The 22,239-nt window shown below is 33.8% G+C and overlaps 1 protein-coding gene across 1 annotated transcript in view; it reads right to left on the bottom strand.

The window, feature by feature from the left end:
- The window catches only part of DNAJC1 (DnaJ heat shock protein family (Hsp40) member C1), a 217,842-nt gene that overhangs the window by 128,044 nt on the left and 67,559 nt on the right, over positions 1 to 22,239 (bottom strand). Inside the window, exons 2-6 of the mRNA XM_042945075.1 lie at positions 16,691 to 16,792; positions 16,157 to 16,203; positions 9,588 to 9,753; positions 8,603 to 8,700; positions 7,539 to 7,632 (exon numbers count right to left, since the gene is read on the bottom strand). Coding sequence (XP_042801009.1) covers positions 7,539 to 7,632; positions 8,603 to 8,700; positions 9,588 to 9,753; positions 16,157 to 16,203; positions 16,691 to 16,792 — 507 coding nt within the window. The remainder of the gene's footprint in view (positions 1 to 7,538; positions 7,633 to 8,602; positions 8,701 to 9,587; positions 9,754 to 16,156; positions 16,204 to 16,690; positions 16,793 to 22,239) is intronic.

The raw sequence follows: 22,239 nt of genomic DNA on the forward strand, positions 1-22,239 counted from the left end.
AATCAATCAGGGCTCTGGACTGCCTAGGTTTAGCTCTGTTAAGACTTTATTAAAACTATGGGATTTACAGGGTTCCAAACAAGAGTTCCTATCGGCAATGAGCTTATAGCATAATCATCAATGAACGGAACATGAGCAAAAGTTTTTAGTTTAGAAGCCACTCTCCCAGTACTTAACAAAATTTTTTGAAGGGCTCAAAGCTTATCTACATATATATCAAGCAGGGACCTGATCTTACATTGCAGAAGTACAGCCAACTTAAAGAATTTACATGTTACGAGTTTTCTTTGTATGTAATTGTAGAGCATGGTTCTTGCACAATAAGACCTTAAATAGTTATATTAACTTATGCTTATTTATTGAACCACTATTATATGTGCTGTACCTTGTTGGGATATATGGAGATTACAGGAAAAGACAAGCACTTGTCTCTAAGGCAGATGTTAAAATACTGAATGACCCCAAATTTGGAAAATAACCTATGAGAATAGGGATTTTTGCCTTAAAAAAAAAAAAATTTTTTTTTATTTCTAGGGCCTAGAAGAGTAGCTGGTATATAGTAAGCACTCAATAAATACTTGTTGAATGAATTGCTTGAAAACAGAATGAAGCTCACCCAACATTCTGTTTCCCCACATTTCCTTATCCTCTTGAGATTAGGTGGGGTCATGGGACTAGTTCTGGATGGGCTGTGGATGGAAATATCAAGTGTCACCTTCAAACGAAGGCACCAAAAGGCCTGTGCAATACTCTTGCCATAGTGAGGAAGGAGGCCACATGTTCCAGATCATACAGCTGGAAGATGGTAAAGACGTCCTTGTTCTGAGTCCCTGAATGACTAGTTAGAGCAGAATGCCCTCTTTCCTACCAAGAAGTGATAGACAAATGGTGTAAGCTAGAAATATGTTAAGCCACTGGAATTTCAGGATGATCTGTACCTTGCCATAGTATCAATCTATCCTTATTATAATATAAATAATAAGTGCTATGAAGTTAGAAGTTAGCACAGAGAATATACAATGGCAAGTTTTCAACTGGCCTAATCAGGAAGGACTTCCTAATGATAATGACCGTTCATATAAGCCTTGGAGATACTACCTCCAAGATTAGTGAGTTATGAGATGGAGAATATCCATACCAAAAGCTTTTAACATTACTGACATATTGCATTTAAGTGATAAAATAACATGCTGAGCTGGTACTATTTGCCATGTTTTGGTTTTCTTTTACTTCTCCATCCCAGTTTTACTTCTCCATCCCAGCTCTGTGCTGATAGCATAGAGACTACTTGGGATTCTCTCTCTGCCCCTCCCCTAATCTCTCTCTCTCTCCAAATAAATAAACATTTCCTCTTAAAAAAAAATAAACTTCAAAATATTAAATGACCGAAGGAAACGTAGGAAAGAAGGGAGTTGATCTAGAGTGGTACAAGCAGCGAAATGCTACCCATCACCTGTCCTAATGGGAATAAGGAACATGGAAGAGCTCTGAGGACAGGTGAAGGATGTGCCATTTCTTTGACGGTCTGACAGCACAAATCTCTTGTCTGAAGCTTACATATAAGCTTCAACATAGGGAAATAGCGTAAGTACATTTCTGAAAATCTGCCCACAAAGTATTTATGTCAAGATTTGTTCTCCCATTGGCTTATACTATAATCTCAGAGTTACACGTAATGTGTAATAAAATTACAACGAAGAGCATAGGAAAAATGTAAATTGTAGGCTTTGAAAAGATTTTTTTCATTTTTTTAAAAATTTATTTTGAGAGAGAGAAAGAGAGACAGCAAACCTAAGGGGGGCGGCGGGGGGGAAGAGCAGAGAGAGAAGGAGAGAGAATCCCAAGCAGGCTCCGTGCTTTAAGCACAGAGCCCGATGCAGACTTTGATCTCACAAACCGTGAGATCATGACCTGAGCCGAAATCAAGAGTCAAGGCCTAACTGAGCCACGAAGGCGCCCCCTATATTGTAGACTTTAAATAAGAGTCCAAAGTTTTGTACAAACACTGAATTCACAAATATTAATAAAAAATAAAAATAAAACAAAAAATGAGAAGCTATGCCTTCCTCTCCCTCAGTCAGTGGTATTCAAGATGTAAGGCCTAACAGCTACTTTTTCCACTTGGGCTAAGAAACAGAAGAGACTACAGAAGTCATCTATTCAGCCCCAACTCAATGCAAGAATCCTATAACTTTAGAATAATTATAATCAGCCTAAATACTCTGATAGGGACTTGTAAGATTAGATAACTTATTCATTCACTGTAAGGTAGCTCTCCTTCTAGTTATTCCACTATCAGGAAAAGTTATTTTTCTCAGCTTTTATATTTCTCATATTTTAATACTTATTTTCATCTGCTTTAAGTTTCATTTCTACCATTCACTAGTTATGTCACTTTGAGCAAACTGCCTCACCACGCTAAGTCTTAACTACTTTTTATCTATAAAATATGGAATCTATGAGACTATATATCTCTAACATTGTACCTAACATTTTGTGTTTTTTTAAATCTTTTCTACATCTAGCAATAACCTACAAAACTCTACTTTATATTCTATCTTCGGACCTCCAAGTACTTCCATGTTATGTTCGTTCCCCTTTCAGAGGACAGAAGGGATGGAATCTTTGTCTTCTGTTGTGAGGTCTTTCCAATTTTCCTTTCTCTCTCTGTCCTTCTGTAGCGGTAGAGTTTCAGCCTTACAAAAATTCAGACGCTCTTTTCCATCCCTTTTCATTTGTTTGCATACTCCCTACATAAAGTATGTTTGTAAAGTTTTTTTTTAAAGTTCTTAGAGTACTAAAAGTAAGCTTTTCCATCCCTTGGAGAATCTGTGTTTAACTCTGAGTAGAACAGGCAACTCAGCTTGCTACAATTGCCTCAAAGCCTTTTAGGAGCGTTTTTCTGCTGCTAATTAGCTGTGAATGTTTTGTTTATTTGGTTTCTGACAGAGTCCCAGCAAGCAGAAGCAAAGGGGCTAGAAAGGAAGGGCCCTGACTGTATGGAGGTGACCTCCAGGCTTGTCCACAGTTGTAGTTTCCATGGGAGAAGCTTCTTGGGAGGGAGGATGCCTCCATTTACAGATAGTTCCGTAAACTAGAATATTCCCTTTACTCTCTTAGGTAACTTTTTATTTTTTAAGGTAAAAGCCACAGCATTATAGAGAAGATTCCTCTATTTTCTCAGACACTGCTCCTGGGCAATCTATGAATCCTGATGGGGGTAGGGCTATGCGTGCTGGAAATTTCTTACAATAATTCTTAGTTTAACTGTGTTTACATAAGATGAGCTTGGTAGTGAGAAAAGATGGGGCTGGGACTTAACAATGGGAAAAATTTACAACTGTGGGCAGTGCACACATAAAGGAGTTTTATGTTTTATAAATTATGGAACTGAGAAATGTAATATAGCAGGTAGAGAGAAATTTGGTGAATTCCCTCAGAATCAAACAAACTATCAAGCAAATAAATTCTCAGTGCCTAAGACCTTTTTCATCTTAGAAAGTATAGAGAACAACAACAACAAAAAGGCAGTGTAGAGAACGATGAATAAACCATAATTTAGACTGGTAATTACTTAGAATATTTGGCACTTCCTGATTTTATATGTGAGAAATCAAATGGTACTACCAACCTAAATTTTTATGGGCCCAAATATATGACTCCAACAAAGACAGGCAATGACAAAAATTAACTAAGTTATAAGGGTTAAACTGGAAAGATGCACATAGTATATTTCGTCAATTGTTTGCTACTTTCATGGTTATGAATATGTTTCAGAATATATATGATAAATCAAAAAATATCCAAAAAGGGCATTTTGGAGGCTAGAAAAATTTCTGGGTATTATAGGCTGAAATTAGCTAACACAGATGACTGGCTTAGTCATATTCCAAGAGAATGTGTATTCCCTTCGAAACTACCATGAGAAGAGAAACAGGCTGGTAAGACGCAAGTGTCACTAGGGCTAAACTTTCAATGTTAAAATTAAATTCTAAGCTCCAAGCATACGGTGCCTCTCTTGATACAGTCCCAGTTCTCTATTATATTCGAATTCATATTCCATGTCTTCTGTTGAGCATTCTACTTGCTTTCTGTACTAAGACACATTTTCTCAAGTTTCCCCAACTTCTCTGCATATAGTCATGCATGTTACTCTTCTCTAATGTTCTCTCCTCACTCTATGCACACATTAACCTTCCTTCTCGTCAATTTACAAACACTCCACATTTTTTACCCTGGTTTTTCATTTGACTTTTTACTTTTCTGCATATGTGGGTGCGTGAATGATATGAGGCATACATTTTGCTAAACACAGTTATGCCCATACGCCTTTCCTTGGATATTTTCCAATCTGGGAAGTGTCTGACATTAATTTAACATTATCAAATACTTTATATGTGTCAAGTATAATAGGTTTTAGTTCTCTTGTCTCATTCTTCTAATATACCAATTATTGTAATTTTCCCATTATCTAGAACTGTCATTTTCCAACTCCTACTGGATAACCATTTATGTGTAAGAAGTACAATAAAGGAATGGGTATTCACAGGAAGAAGTTGGAGACGCAGAGCTGTTGATATGACAAGGACAAAATTTGAGTACAGACCTGACTAGTGTAAAGGCCACTTGCTGGAAGTCTCTGAATCTCCCACTTTTAGTTTGGACCCTTCTTCATATCCAAATAGCTACATACTTACGCAGAATACTTGCAGATCAGTTTTGATGAATTTCGTAAAATTCAAGGGATTCACACACAGAAGTAAAATTCTCTTAACGGACATCTGCTTAACTAACTTACCGCATGCCTATAGGAGCTAGATGTGTTAGCTCTTAAATCTGTCAGTGATAATTGTTATGTAATTATATGATTCAATTTAAATACTATATTAAAAAATGAAACGTGAATAGAAAAAAAAGAGTTGTTTCTATGAAAACCAAGTGGATGCTTCGGAAAGCTCAATGAAAGAGTTGCTAAAAATGCTGTTAACTAGATATAAGTTAGTCAATTATGAAAGACCAGGGGAAATCATAAAACTCTGTAAGGATTATACAATTACATTGTTTGGCAAGAGTCTCGTTTAACTCTTCTTTAAGAAATCAACTGGAAGTTTGTCCTTAGAGAAACCAAAATTATAGAGACAGTATATGCAAGAAAAAATAAAACGATGGCCCTGTATCACAAGAGTGGTCAATAACTAAATAAATGTAAATAAAGTACATGCTTAAAATGTTTGAGGTCATATGCATCATTTTGTATACTTAGAGCTCTATTAGGGCTCTTTTTTGGCCACTGTACCAATGACCAGTTTACATTGCTTCAGGTAAGGAGGGCTTCTTCTAAATTTCACAAATATCTTATTGAAGACCTCATAGAAGTATCACATCAGAACTTCAGCGTCGTGAAGAAGGCGTATGTACTCACATTACACAATTTTATGGATGATAGATTAATACAGAGTTACAGTAGACTGAAGAAAAAAAAGAAAAAAAAGCAGACACGAATCTAATCCTAACAGCAACTATTCAGTATTGCTTTGCTGATGCTTTCTATGTTGACCAATCTGTAATACTTTCACTTTTACAGCTTGTATCAGTCTACTATATACATTATTTTGTTAGTGAACATGAAAAAACAAATCTTATATCCTCAAAACAGAATTAAAATACCAAGTATTTGTTTAAAAAAAAAGGAACATTGTCTTATTTTTCTTCTTGGAATGAAATTATCAGAAAGAAATAATTAGAACAAAATTTAAAAGTCAGATTTACAAAGGTTTTAAAAACCTAATGCTTAGTGTCTCAAAACTGAAAGCAACAGGTACAACCAAGTAAGTAAAAACTTTAAAACTCATACTGATCCAACAGTTTAAGAAAGCAGAGTTTCTAAAGAGACTAAATATTTTTTGTAAAATTTCTAATTTTTGTAACTTTTAAAAAATTTATGGCAAGGCAACATAATCTGTTAGTTCCAGACTCTGCAGGCAGATAATTTAAAATAACACCTTATAAATCTAAGCCATCTTAATATATCGGTTCTAGTTTTGCAAACTGCTCTGCATACTAACCTGGATTTATGGTAATTTTACCAAATAAACATTGTTTCAAATGACTTGGCTTACAATTACAAAGAAGTGTTTCAGACTGACATTTATGTGATACTCAATTTACTCTGCCTCATGACTATAAAATGCATCTACACTCTGGTTTGCCTGTTGCAGATTCTAAAACAAAACAAAACAAAACAAAACAAAACAAAACGTCACTCTTAAAAAACATAAGAAAATACATGTCCTAAAATATTTTTTGGTTACATCTTCTCACATATACTGGTATGACAAATATACTTTACCTCTCTCTCTTATTAAGACTTACATACACAGCATACAAGGATTGTGGGTTTTTATGCAAATAAACAAGATAATATGCTAAATAACTTATAAACAAAAGCTTTTAAATTACCAAAATACTCCAATTTTCTCTATTAACTATAAACAAAATATATGATTCTGCAAGCAATAACTATTAAGATGAACTATTTTGATGGAAGAATTGGTAAATAATTTTTGAACGACCACAAAGAAACACACTTGTGATTTTTATTTCATTTTCCCTTCTAACATAAAATTTTTGTTTTAAGAGGAAAAAAGGATAAAATGCAGAAGTTGGAGTCATTCATTTCCTTAAATGATTAGGAAAAACACCTCTGCTATGTGAAAAGAAGCGGGTAGAACTGGGTGGGAATCATCTGGCTCTCTTATTTTTTCTAAACATTTATTTTCTGAAATGAAACATTTCCTACCCAAAATTACAACTTAAAAGAACGTCGAAATTTTACACCCAAACTATTACATATACTTTTAAATGTTATGTTTATGTGTTCGGAATTTTCTAACCAGATGTAATAATTAAAATTAGCAAAGCAATAATTTAATAAAATATGCTTTGGTATGCTGAATTTTTTTAAAAAAAATGCGAGAAATTGCCATAGAAATTATATATACCCATATTCTATTGTTTGATCGAGACCTACTAGCAACAGAAACTGATTGCCAATGTAAGACAAAATATCTCACTCCTCTTAAAGTTGCAAATAAAATGGAAAGCAATATATATTTTTGCATAATTATGCAAATGTCCATGCGTTCCCCTCCCCCCCCCCCCCACACTGTGTACTTAAATGCTGTTAAAATAACAGGTGACAGGCTATTTGAGTCCTGTTCTTTTTTTCTGGATACACCTTAAATGATTACAGTGACTTAAATTTTTATTGCTCTTATACCTAACGATTGTATTTTTTTTTCTTTTTCTATGTCTTAGAATTCTAAGTTGTTCTAAAAGCAATGCAAGAGACAGTTATAGGGATAAACACCTAAATAAGTTTAGAACTATTCTAAATAGGTTTATACTTATATCAATTCAATCAGTATTATAAAACATCCATTGTCTATCAGTACTCGGAGAGCAGACATGGGCATAAATTATTTCATGAATAATTAAAGTGAAAGCATCTAATATTATATGAAAGAGGTACACTCTACCTGGATGAGATGAGGCAATGCTTTTAGTGTAAGGCAAAACCAAATTCCCAGCTTGCATGGAAGCAAATCATGCCACTGTGGTTTCATCACTAATCTGAAAGGGAAAAAAACCAAAAACAGAAACAAAGAAGTAAAATATAGAAAGTTGGGAAACAAATAGTTCTATAAAGATCATGAATTCTATTATGAACGGCTATTTCAACAAAAGTACGAAGAAATTTTTCAATGAAATATTTATGACAGTTATCACTACATTTGATGTATTCTATCATGAAATACATTAGTTACAACAAGTGCAATATGCATAGCAACTAAGAAAAGCTAGGCTAAGATTTTGGGGAAGGAGACTCCCAAACAAGTTATAAAGAAACAAAAGCTCTCTTTCTAACCTGGACTTTTTGTCAGTTCTGTAAAATGAATTCTTAAACCTTATGATTACTTGAGCTATAAAAGACTAAGCACCATCAGAGTGTTCCCAAGTGCTGACAAGCAGATATGAAGACTGTAGCATAAACAAACCAATACATAAAAATTAATGTCATTTGCAGTTCACTGAAGCATTACTCACTGATGTCATCAGAACAGAAGACAGGCAGAATCGTCTCTGATCTCCATCTCACATTGATCCAGTTCCTGCCCTGCTGTGTGAACTATTTAAACCCTTTATTTCTTTTTATGAATCGATACTAGAAACGGTATCTTTTTGAGTGTACCGCATATCACTGCCTTTCTGCATACTGTCACTTTTGAGCTAAACATTAAAGTGACAGGCTCTTCTAGGAATACTTCATTTCTAAAGTGCGGTATAAAAATTTCAAATGACAAACATTTGGGGGTTTGATTACTTAAATATGTGTTTACACTTTACAAGGGGAAAAAACCTGTAGAACTTTTGCCTAAGATCAGGATGTGTCTCATAAACTATGGCACATTACTAATCTTTTATAAACCTACTACAGATGTAAATGTTAGCAAATCTGAAATGACTATTCATATGAAGTTGGATCATATTAAAGACGCTTTAAAACAGTCTCAAATTACACAATATTTTTATATGCACTCACCTTTCATTTTTTTCGGAGGCACCAAGTTTTGACACGTCCACACTCTTGCCGCCTGTCTTTTTTTTCTTTTCTCTCTTTTTTCTACTAAGCAGTTCATCCTTAATGTGGAAAGAATTATGGTTACAGGTTATCATTAACACATACTCTTCAAATGTTATCAAGAGTCTTCTGTGAAGGGTAAACATTACAGAAGAACATTTATGCAAATGTATGTAGGGTCCAACATGATTAAGTAAAATCATCAATCTTTAACAATAACTGTTGCCATGGCATCCAGTCCTTAAACACACATGAAGTTCAGCACTGTCAGTCATGTGCATCTCCATAGCAATCAAAGTTTTCTAAGAAGAGAAAGCATTCAACTTACTTTTTCTCATTCATCCAACTTTAATAATGTCACTTCAAAAAGAATGAGTAAACAGATGCTAATTTATGAATACTGATAAATATGTTTGATTATCTTTAGCACATAAAAAAAATCTGAGCAGAATAAACTATGTAATGGTATGTTAAAAGAAGTGTAATTTTTTAACCAACCGATCTCTGAAATTATAAAATTATACTCATTTCAAGTCTTATATTTAGTTAAAACCTTTTAAAGTAAAATTCTTTACATAAAAGGCTATGACACAAAAATTTCTAAAATCATTTTTACATAAAAAATATTTGTTTGGAAGGTGACAATTAAGAAAACATGGCTCTCCCTGCTAATTTTCAGCTAGATATTTGGACCTTCACAAAATTTTATGACAAATTCAAATGCCACATTTTTTTTTATTAAAAAAGAAAAAAAACAACCCTTCTTTTATGTCACAGGTTCTTCTTGACTTAGAAGCACATCGAACACCAGCTATGGAGTACAAAACTATTAGGATAAGGAGTACATATAGAAAAATCGAAATTTTTATCTGTTGAAAAATAAAATGTCTGAAATTCCAGATAAAATTAAGGAGGCTAGATCATTTGATTTATTACCAATACTTACCAGTTGTTTTTCCAGGTAGATTGACCAAACCACAGCGTAATGACCCACTGTGAGAATAATGAACAAAAGTAATGCCAGCTCAGCATTGCTCATTTTTCTCACCCGCCTGTAGTAGAATACAGGCTGTCGCCAATCTGGAAGTCCATTGATCAGAATATCATCATACCTACAGTGGCAAATATAATAGTTTTTCATGGGGAGTTTAAAATAAAAACAAAAAAAAACTATTCATACCCATATTTAAAAAGAGGCAAGAGAAAAAGAATTTCTCCAAAATATATAACATTTGTGTAGATTAGCAGCATTACAATGGCCTATAAATTCAAACCTCTGTGTGTAGTACAATCACAATCTTCAAAAAGATACACAGTCATACACTGTGGATACCGGACCTTGTATTTAACAGTGATGTGACTTCTGGAATGACATCTAAACTAAAGGAGCCATATAGTCTTCCTCTCCATCAGTCTGCAGTAAAGACCCCACCATAGAAGCCAGCAACAAAGGGAACGATCTCAATGGAATAAAAATCAAGATAAGAGCTCTATTTGTTACCATGAATTATATATTAATTGAGCCAAATTCAGGATAAATCTTCTAGCCAGTGCTATTATTTCCAACCCTGCACTATGTAGTTCAAGGTTGAAAAATTCATATATAATATTTCATCAAAGCTCCTTCGTGATTAAAAGCCTGTAAGACAAGCATCTTTTAATTTTGTATTGCTCAAATTCCTTTAAAGAATAACAAGTTTCCATAGTAGAAAGAGATGGGAAACAACCAGTGTTTATGTTAGATTTCTCAGTAAAACTGTTTATTTGTAAACATTTAAGTGGCAATTTCCTCATTTTTGGCTTTGCTAGAGGGACAGAACACAACGGATAAAAGCTCTCCTAGTAATGCATTTTAAATCAGCTTTCTTTAGAATAAAATTTTAACTGAATTTCAATTTACCTGTCAGACCATTATTAAGACAAATATTTTTAAGGTTAAAAATCAGGAGTAACATTTATGATTGTAAAACTCAAAATGGTCACACACAAACACTGTATGTTCAAAACACACAACCTGTTAATCTTAATTGAACACAACTCATTAAAAATTCTAATCACACTATTTCTGGAATTAAATCTTCACTGAAAGGCCTAATTTGGTGCAACACATTGACCAAAATATTTTAATTAAAAATATTCTGAGTTAGTCGCAGGCCTAATTACAGGAATAGAAATAGGGCCTATATTGTCAGGCAGGTCAGTAGAACTCAGTAGTAGGTTTTTCTCAAGTAAATTGACCGATCTAGGAATAATAGCGCAGCTGCTAAACTGCCAGTCTTGACATGTAAATCAATTTAAATGCAACAACTGCAGTAGCTACTTTGATAGTTATTAAATTGATACCTTGGAGATATGCTGGAAAAAAAAAAATAAAGCAGAGGATTTATTATAGGCACCTTCTTTTTTCAGTAGGAAAATATTGGTTACAAATTCAAAATATATTTTATTAGCAAGACTGGAAAATCTGACATTTAGATCAACTGAGATTATTAATAATAATGGCAGATCAGAATAACTAATGTTCAAAGCAAAAGACATCAGTACTAACCTCTTAAAAGGCAAACTGTGTAGTATACAAGAGTATACAAATTAAAATATGGTTGTGTAGTGGCTAGACCAGACAAAATCTGATGTTAACTATTCTTTTTAAATATTTATAGCAGTTCTTGAACACTAACATCAAGATATAATAACATGATTGAATCAAAAGCTATTATTCCTGTCCTCAGAAGTTTGTTTAAATCCATCTTTGTAAAAATGGACTCATTTTAAATTAGAAATGGATTGGCAAAAAGGTTTCAAGATTACAACGTTTGAATGAAGGCCAATGAATGTTAAATCCTGCATGTATTCCAAATCTACATTCTACTTCAGATTTGTTCAGGGAAAAGGAGGTGAATATAGAAACCACTGTTTTCAGCTAATCTCTCCCATGAAATAACTTCATGTAGAAAGTGGTTATTGATAAAGAACATCTAAGGAAGTGGCGACGATTCCCTAAGAGCATTACTAAGTATTGAATTTGTTTTAAATCTACACTGTATTGTAAGAAAACATAACTAAACTCATAGCTATGAATCTCATATCACACATTTTATCACCATCATTGTTGAAGTGCTATGCATCTAGTAATAGCTAACTCTTTTCTACCCTCACATACAAGTTGTATTTAGTGTACAGCCAAATTCAAGACAGCAAAACCGCATGCACTGAACACATTAAACAGAACCAGATATTTACTAAGCTATGTCTGCCACTCTAAACAACAGTCTCCAAGGATTAAGCTTAGAATCAATGCTCTATTGATTTTACTATCAATGAACATTATGGCTCACACGACTGGCCATTTTAAGGGAAGATAGCTTCTATTATAGTTCACTTTTTTAGAATATACGCTGTTAAAAGATAAATCACCACTTTCCTGAACACCGAAAAATAGAGATATTTTGTACAATACACAGGGACTGTATTCATAGTCATTTAAGAAAAAATGTGTTGACAACACATAAAATTTAAGGCATCACTATGTTATGCTGTTTCTGTATTTAACACATAACACTGTTAAAATGTTCTGTAATTCAGTTCATGCAAACCACTCTCAATAATTTGTTAAAACCAGATTAAGAATGCGCACATGTATGAATGTGTTATAAGAGAAAACAAAAGTAAATCTGTGTGATGAAAATATCACTAATGCAAAAAATGGTATGGAATTATTAAGGCCATTATCTTGGAAGTTAAAATACTGATTAATCAGTTCCACATTCAACATATGGCCTAAAATATGTTTACTTTGATTTTCTTAAAATGTACATGATAAATATAAAATAACGGTTACATCACCATTAGTGAGTTTCACTCTATAACCTCAATTTCTCAAATATTATTTAGCCTAATACAAACATCAGAAAGCAAATAAATCTAAAAAGGTTTAAATTACCAATGGAAAAAAATTTATATAAATATAAAATATTTGCATATTTTGAAATATAAAATAGCAACTATGAAACTAAAATAGAAAACATACCTATTTTGAAAACAAGTACTTAAATAATTCTAGCATTTGCCTAAACTGTAAATTTCCCATCATACAAAGTGAATTTTTAGTTTAAAACACTAATAACCACATGCACTTGGGTCCCATTTTGAACCTTTGAATAAAAATTAATTACACAAAGATCATAAACAAGAAACACATCTAAATTAATCAATCATCCTCTCCTTTATAAAATGTATATATATATGCCAAAACTTGTGGTACACAGCATTTCATGTATTGCATATAATAGGTATCTTATATCTCCTAATTAGAGAAGGTACTAAGATTTCTTATTCTCAAGTTAATGTTTACTTTTCTTCAAACACACCTGCAATCAAATTTAGAATAACGATGTAATGGATTTGTAAATGTTTATCATATTAAGGCTGAGATAACTATACTTTTCACTGAATTTGAAATAAAACATGATTTTATTTAGTAAGCTAAAAAAATACATTCAACTTTTACAAATATAGTACTGTAAAACAGACCGAAAAAACTAAAACAAATTTAAAGTTGTACAACTGGGTTAGCAAACTACCGCTGGTTACAAATTTAGAATATATTTTAAACAAAAGTAATATACTGATATTACAAAGCATAATCTAGTGTTTACATGTAATGATTGGTATCTACTCAGGACTTCATTTCCTCTAACACTCAGGATACTTGTACAGAAATTTATGTCAGAATATAGCTGAGCTGCTATTCCCCAAAATAACCAAGTTACCTCTGGAGTTTAGAAAAGGCTGCTATGCTAAGCTTCCTTCCACTAACCAGGCAGACTTGTTATTTTCATAATGTAGCCTATGTTTTGGGGAGGAAAAAAAAAGGCTTGAAAGTTTATTCAGAATCTCACTCCCAGGAATCTATTCAAGAGGAATAAAAAAAAAAAAAATTGTTCACACAAAGATTTGTATGTGAATATTCATAGTAGCATTGTTCATCACAGCTGAAAAGTGGGAACAACCTAAATGTCTATCAGTTGGTGAACGGATAGACAAAAGTGGTATATGACATGGAATATTATTCAGCAACGAAAAAGAATGAGCTAATGGTATATGCTACAATATGGATGTACCTCAAAAAGATTATGATAGAAGCCAGACGCAAAAGCGTACACATTACTTGATTTCATTAATACGAAAGGCCCAGAAATGTCAAATTTACAAACACTGAAAGGAGATCAGTGATCACTTGGATCTGGGATCAGAGTGGTGACTGCCTGCAAACGGATTGAGGGAATGTTTTGAGGTGATGGAAATGTTCTAAAGCTGGATTGTGGTGATTTGCACAACTGTGTAAATTTACTAAATAAAAATCATTATCTTGTACACTTAAATCTGTGACTTCTATGGTATGCAAATTATACCCAAATAAGGCTGTTTAAAAATAAAATCTGTCTTTTACTTAAAAAGAAAAAAAGAAAAAGGTTATCCAGTTTATTTTATCTACTTCCATTGCTATTCTCTTTCCTACCAAAATTTAAAGCACGCACTTGATTTAGGTGAAAGCACAATTACCTGTAAGGGGAATAAATAGGGAAACACATATGACAACTTTCCAAATTGCAAATTCCTGGGAGGTTACACATTTAAAAGTACTTATTTAATGAATATTTATAATAAATAATTGTGATACCAAAGAGTATTTTTTAATACCGGTATAAGGCAATCTTCTTTTGGAAGATAAAAATGACTACTGGGGTTTTTTTCCTAAAGGAATTAGAAACATCAGGTAATTGTCTGTAGAGGTGCATTTCTCATATACGTTTAAATACACATAGGTCACCTGGCCTCAGGCACAAGCTTTAGAGAAGTGATTCTCAGCTTGATTAGTTAAGACTTTTGCCTCAAGGAAAACCAGTTACCAAAGAGTTACTTGTGCCTCAGGGGTATAAATACTACAGCTGTTTGTGTAACTGTCAGATCCATTTTTTCAACTAACATTGAAAAAAAATTGCAAAGAGAAGAAATCCTAAAAAGAAAATGTTAGAGGAGTATACATTAATGAAGAAACATTTTATACATAAGAAGTGATTTGTTCTGTAAAGATATAAATGATTTTTCACCAACAGAAAGAAATTGTTACAAAGTTTACTGACCTTTAAGATAACAACAAACAAAAAGACAAAATCTAATGCCAAAGATGTAGGGAGACTAAATAAAGCTATCTTTACAGACACATTCTTGATGTGTGAAATAAAACTAGGGGCTCAGTGAGAGAAACCAACTAGAAAATATGCACAGAATGACCAACACTTCTTTCAACACACTTCTAGGACTCTTTCAACACTATGGATTATCTCAAACCAGAGGAATGTCTGCTATGGTATCTGGACCAATGCCAGCCCTTGTTATAAAGCAAAGGACACTTACAGAGAATATCCTGAGTTCTTGCTTTGCAATCTGACAAACTGAGGTATTCAAATTAAAGAGTTAAGATGAGAACCAAGAGTAGTAGCTAACGTTTTAGGACACAGAATAATTCCAGATAATACACTTGAAGAATTTTTTTTTGAAGAAATGGCTAGTCTAGACTAGCCTAGAATAGAACATATCAGTCTGTTTCATATACTGTAAGTATTTTGTGGAATTTTTGCTTCCGGTATGTGAACGTGTATGTGTGTTCTGAGGCATGATGCCAAATATGCTTTTTTTTTTTTTTTTTCTGCCAAATATACTTCTTACTGTGGGTCTGACTTAAGAAACTCTGAAGCCCAATGCAATAGTGTCTATACATTCCACACATTCTGAAGGAGCAGAGGAAAGAGGCCTCTCTGCAATCTCCTCCTGTCACTGGCACTATAAACCACTGCATAAATATATTACTACTCTTCCTCTTCCGAACAGGGCACAGAGAAGTCTCGAAGTGAGGGCGCTGCCTCCACTACGAAGCTTAACCCTAAATGCAGAATCGCCGGAGCAGAGTAAGAGAAGGGAAAAAGGCAAAAGAAATAGGAAAAAGAAGCAAACGTTTTTCTTCCACACCTATTTTCTACAGACTTATACACGTCTGTTCTCTCACAAATATCAGGGTTTATTTTGAGAGTGAGGAAATATCAAGAATTTGTGATAATGCGAATATCACTGACAACCTAATTCCAAAACATTCAAGGAATAAGAAAAATAAAAAGACCACCAAGCATAGATAGGAGTTATTACTGATATATCAAAAATGACTGGGCATTTGTTTGAAGTCGAGTGGTATTTGTATTTCCCAAAGCATAGACACTCACGTTAAAAATCATATCTAACGGAGCCACGACTTGCTAATGTTACGACTCACGATCCTGAAGTCTATGAGTACGGAATCAACCTAGTGAATATTCTGAATATAAATAAACTCTGCTCTAAACATAGGAAGAAACAAAAATAAAACACTAATTTATAATGTTTAGTGAGACAATTCTTTCCTTTATAAACTGAGACATCAAACTACAACATCTTAATTCAAAAGCAGAAATGAACACTCACCTCTGCCTTCGTTCATCATCCTTCAAAACTTCATAAATGGCCACCAACTAAAATAAAAGCATCACTTTAAAACAAAAATACTCTCAACTATAAGAAATCACTTAGGAAGGTGAACACATTATAATGCACAAGGAGAAAACCCTGGGTGCTCATATATACAATGAACAGCCACAATTTTAATTATATGTAACATTTTATGTTTTTAGTAGGATCTTCAGAGGTTAAAATATGCTTGATACCAAAATAAATCTTTGTGAAAGATCCAAAAGTAATTATTAAAATGTGCTCTTTAAAAACAAAAGCTATAATTTAGACAAGAAAATTATGACAATTATGATCCTCCAAGAATTTAGAGTTCTAATATAAAAAAATATTGGTGGTATTTTGTAAAAAAATGAATAAACATGGTATTATATTCCTAAACTACAACCTCATTTTCAAATAGAAATGTTCTACATATAAGTTACTATTTCCACTAGAGAACATTTATTTATAAATCTGTTACAAAATATATTAATAGCACACTTCACTTACTTGTCTAAACTGAGTTTCTGCATTTTCATCTTTATTCTTGTCTGGATGCAAAGTCAGTGAAAGCTTACGATATGCTTTTCTAATGTCTGCAGATGAAGCACCCTGGAAGTGGTGGGGGAGGGGAAAAACACAAAGCAAACGTTGTCAGAAAAAGAAATTCCCAGAACCTTGTTAAGATCTGAGAAGACAGCCAACCAAGTGCAGGACCCCAGGCAATGTAATTTGAGCAATCAGTCTAACAACCAGGCTATGCAACTGGCCTGACCCACATGACTGAACAATTATTCAATCTAATTTGGCTCTCCTCTTAACTTTTCATTACCATACAGTCATTTAAAGAAGACAGTATTTGGCAAAACTTTTCAAACACTTGCCTTCCTAAAATTAACCAATAAATCTTTTTCAGTAATTAAGAGATCAAAAAGAAACAAATTAAAAATTAATACATCCATGTGCCTTCAAAGAAGGTCTTTATTTATTTGAGAATCTTAAAGCCAATTTCTGAATCCCAGGCTTACCATATGTGGTTTCTTCATTGTTATTTATATTGAATTTACCATCGAGCCACAACCTATGGAATCTCAATTTCACATGTCAAAAGTATGCCTCTTTGAAAGCAGTTACATTTGCATTTATCCAAAATAACTATAATTAAATGTAGTTGTGTATATTATACTTAACATTTTTTTAGTGTTTCCTGGGTGTTTTCAGTGGGGTCCAGTTTCCAGTCTAGTTTGCAAAAATAAATTTGTCCACTATTTATATACAATTTAGACATATTTAAAAGGTCACAATAGTTCAGTAAGGGTATGCAGGATTCAGCAGATGTTAAAATTACATTTTATGTAATCCTGTGTGTACAGATAAACTCGGCAAACATGATTTCACATAGCCAGCAAAAAATATATGACAATAACAATGAACACAATGTCAAATTGGGTTTAAAACTTGATCTCCACCTAGGTCAAAATGATTCTATTAACTAGCATATTCATAGTAGTACAAAATGATAATAGAGTTGTTTATTAAATTTATTTTGTTCTATAGTTGAAAATTTGTCCAATTCTTAAAACTACTGTCCTAAAAAAGTCCAAATGACTCAAAATCCAAAACAAAACACACAAAAAAATCTGTGTACCTGGGACTAAATAGCTGTTAAAGAAACAGAGCTGGAGAGAGGCAAAGTGAGAATTTGTAAAGCTTTTCTTTATGAACCACTATTTTCACTATCAATTTTCTGGGGCTTACTGCTCCTGGGTGTCACTCTAGTTAACAATTTTAGCTTAGGTGTGAATATTCTTGTGACTTATAGAGGACTGCGAAGATATAAAGTTAGCAGAGTAAGTTTTGCTAGTCATACAGTTAAAATTTCATTCTAGTTTGCTCAACAGAATGATGTGTTCCTTATACTTAATAGGTAACATGCAATAGAAGAGGATGATTATTTACTGAAAATCTGTGATGGAGATTTTGTTGAGCAAAGAGGACAAATGTCTTTCAGTAACTGTTCTCTAGTTGGGACTTTAATTTTGGATTTTATTAAATTGGGACTATATCATAGAACAACTCCAAAAGTAGATTTCTTACAAAATAAAACATGTATTTTCTTGTGTTACAAAATTAGTTCATGCTCATTATGAAACACCTCTGCCATATTTAAAAATAAAAATAACTAATAGTCACCTAAGGCATTTTCCTCCTTCTAGTCTTACCATGCTGATTCTAATTCTCCATTTTCCTGCCACAATATGTGCCCTAAATATAAATGTAGCCAGATGGCTCTCCTATTTCAAACCCTTCAGTAACTCCCAAGTGCCTTCATCATCTGTCTTTTCCAATCTTTTTAGCTTTATCTCCCACTATCATGGCCCATCCTCCTGGTCCCCCAGATCATTACACATTAGGATGCCGTTCCCTAACCTCATGTTTTTGTTTTGCACCCAGCTGTAGATATAGACAGTTCTCTCCTGGCTAAGGAATGAGTATCTCAGGCTACCCACAAATATTGTCTGACTTTTTCCTCTTAAGAATCTGTCCAGTATGGTTATTTCACCAATTAGCTCCACCCTGCGTGCATAGAACTGAAAAATTTGAGGATTTCCCTGTCTAAAAGACATGCTCTAGATAAGCTTCACCTCAAACTAGCTTATGGATGTATTTAATTTCAGTAAATTACTTAATGAATCTTAACTTATTTCATCCTCAAAACAAAGCTACAGGGTAAGTATAGTTGTTGTTAGGCTAATTTTACTGATGAGAGAGGTTAAGTAACTTGCTCAAACTGATACTGCTGGTAAATAGATGAAAACAGAATTTAAACCTAAAAAATTGCCGCATCAGAATCAGAGATCCCTATATTAGCTCTTTAGATTCAGTTAGTAGATTTGGGTTGAGTCACTTTGTAAGAGGCTACAGCTTTGGGAAGGCAGTGAGAACAACTGTTAGATTCATACTGATCTGATAAACCATGTGGAAAACATCCCCATAACTACAATGTGAATGTTCAACTGCAATTTTATTTTATTTAAAAACATTTTTTTTATGTTTATTTTTATTTCTGAAAGAGGGCGGGGGGTGGGGTGGGGGGACAGACAGACACATGCAGCACAAGTAGGGGAGGGGCAGACAGAGAGGGAGACAAAGTATCCAAAGCAGGCTCCAAGCTCTGAGCTGTCAGCACAGAGCCCAACGCGGGCCTTGAATCCACAGAATGAGAGATCATGACCTGAGCTAATGTCCGACGCTCAACCAACTGAGCCACCCAGGTGGTCCTCAACTGCAATTTTAAAGGTAAAGACCCTGATATGTGTTAATTTTTCTAACATTTTACATAGTATTTCTACTAGAGACCTGAATGTTAGAACATTCACCTCTTATACTCAGTAGATTAGCCTTTTATCTCTCTGGCTTGCAGAGAAAAGTTTTTGATAGGGCTGTGGGTGAACTGGCTATCTTTAACACTGTTGACATCAGTAGATCTACAGAGGTCAATTAGCAGAATTCTTTTCCTTCTAAATATGATATGGTTCCTTGGCAACTTGAACATGAATTATCTTAATGTTTGGATGACCTCTGTAAAGAAGGTACATATGAACATTCTTAAAATAAAACTATGGAAGTGATATGTTTGTCAAAATTGAAACAATGCTATGGGACATCAGCAAAAATGACAGAGTAGGGAACTGCAAGGGCCTGTCCCTGCACAGAAACAGCAAATAATCTGGCAAAAACGGTCAGAATCGACCCAATCTCAACTATGCAAACTACTTAAACAAGAAAAAGGCAGCTGATTCTCAGCGTCTTGAAGACACCAATCTGAGTTCTTGGTGTGGGTTCCCAAGTGCTGAAGGAAGCAAAGTGGTTCTTAAAGAACCATGGTTGTTTGCTTTGGTCTGCTTGTTGGTTCCCTGATGGATTGTGTAAAGGGCTTACCTTTATTTTACCAAACTCAGAACTCTTACAAGGCAAAGAGGCAATTAATTACCTAAGATACTTGTTAAAAACATAATGGCAAATTTATTAGCCAGTGCCAAAGGGGGCAAGGAATAGCAGTTGGGCCATACAAAGACACATCAAAAAGCTTTGGAGGAAAGACTGATGAGATGCTTTGGAGAATATGGGCTTTGAAAAGCTCCCACATACTCCTTGGAAACCAGAAGACCATGTGCATGCCCAAGGTGGAGTACATACTCAGACCTGCAAAGGCTCTAAATTCTCACTTCTGACTGATCTTTAGCCTGGACACAAGCAGAAAGTGAAGGATGAGAGAGTTGTAAACCTAGCTGAATGCTGAAGGCATGCCCCAACATACACACAGAAGCTACCCCTAGTAAAGTCTAAGTCCCCGCCCCACATATTTGGCTTCGGGCCTTTAAGGAAATCTGCTGGATCATTAGCTGACCACTAAGCAAATCAAACAGAGATGTCAGTGGCTACACATAACATATACATGTCACAAAATTAGTTAAAAAAAGTCACTAGGCAAACAACAACCACAAGCAGCAAAAAACAGAAAAACAAACAAAAACCCTAGTGGGGTAAGAGAATCTGATTATATGTCTAGTATTCATTAAAAATCATAAAGCATGCAAAGAAAACAAAAAAGTATGGTGATAAAAGAAATTAATATAAATTATCCTTGAGGAAGCCCAGACATTGAACTTACTAGACAAAGACTTTAAGTCAACTATTTTTTAAAAAAAATTTTTTAATGTTTATTTATTTTTGAGAGAGAGAGACAGAGTGTGAGCAGGCGAGAGGTAGAAAGAGAGGGAGACACAGAATCGAAGCAGGCTCCAGGCTGTGAGCTGTCAGCACCGACAGCTGTTCAAGCCCAACGCAGGGCTTGAACTCATGAACTGTGAGATCATGACCTGAGCCGAAGTCAACACTTAACTGACTGAGCCATCCAGGCACCCCTAAGTCAATTATTTTAAATATCCTCAAACACATACAAAGAAGTAAAGTAATGTCTCACCACATTGAGAATTTCAACAAAGAGACAGAAATTTTGAAAAGGAGCCAAATAGAAATTGCAGACTTGAAAAATATAATAACTGAAAATAAAAATTCACTAGAGGGGCTCAAAAGCAGAGCTGAGCAGAAAGAATCTATGAACTTGAAGATAGGTCAAATTGAGATTACCCAATATGAGGAGCAGAAAGAAGAATGAAGAAAAATGAACACATAAAGAGTTCCAATAGGAAGTCCAATAGGAAGAGTCCAACAGGAAGAAGTCCAATAGGAAGTCCAATAGGAAGAAGAGAGAAACGTATGGAAAAAAAAATATTTGAAGAAAAAATGCCTGAAAACAGCCAAAATTTGATGAAAGACATAAACATATGCATCCAAGAACTACAACAATCCTAAGTAGTATAACTCAGAGAGCCACACTTAGAAACATAAAAATCAAATTGTTAAAAGACAAAGTCCAAGGGAGAGAATCCTCACATTATTAACAGCTAATTTCTCATAAGAAACCATGGAGGCCAGAAAGTAGTAGAATGACATATTTGAAGTGCTAAGAAAAATTTTTATCCAAGAATTCTAAGTCCAGCAAACCTATCCCTCAAAAATGAAAGAGAAATGAATATTCCAATTACATAAAAACCGAGAATTTATTACTAATAGATTTGCTAAGGAAGAAATACCACAGGGAGCTCTTTAGGCTAAAAGGAAAAAAAAAAAATACTAGACAGTAACTCAAATCTATATGAAGAGATAAACACTGGTAAAGATAACATATAGATAAATATAGAAGTCAACATCTGTGTATTTTTGGTTAGTATTTCGATTTTTTTCTATACAACTTAAAGGACAACAACTAAAGCAATAATTATAAATCTATGTAAAATAAGACAATGATATAAATCTATGTCTATAGGCATACATGTATAAAGATGTAATCAGTGACAATAACTACATAAAGAAATAGGAATAGGCTTTGTAGGAGCCAAAGTTTTTATATGATTTAAACTAAACAGGTATTAATTCAAACTACATTGCTATAAATAAATGTTAACTGTAATCCCCACGGCAAACACAAAGAG

Source organism: Panthera leo, chromosome B4 (assembly GCF_018350215.1).
Source record: "Panthera leo isolate Ple1 chromosome B4, P.leo_Ple1_pat1.1, whole genome shotgun sequence".
Taxonomy (NCBI): Eukaryota; Metazoa; Chordata; class Mammalia; order Carnivora; family Felidae; genus Panthera; species Panthera leo.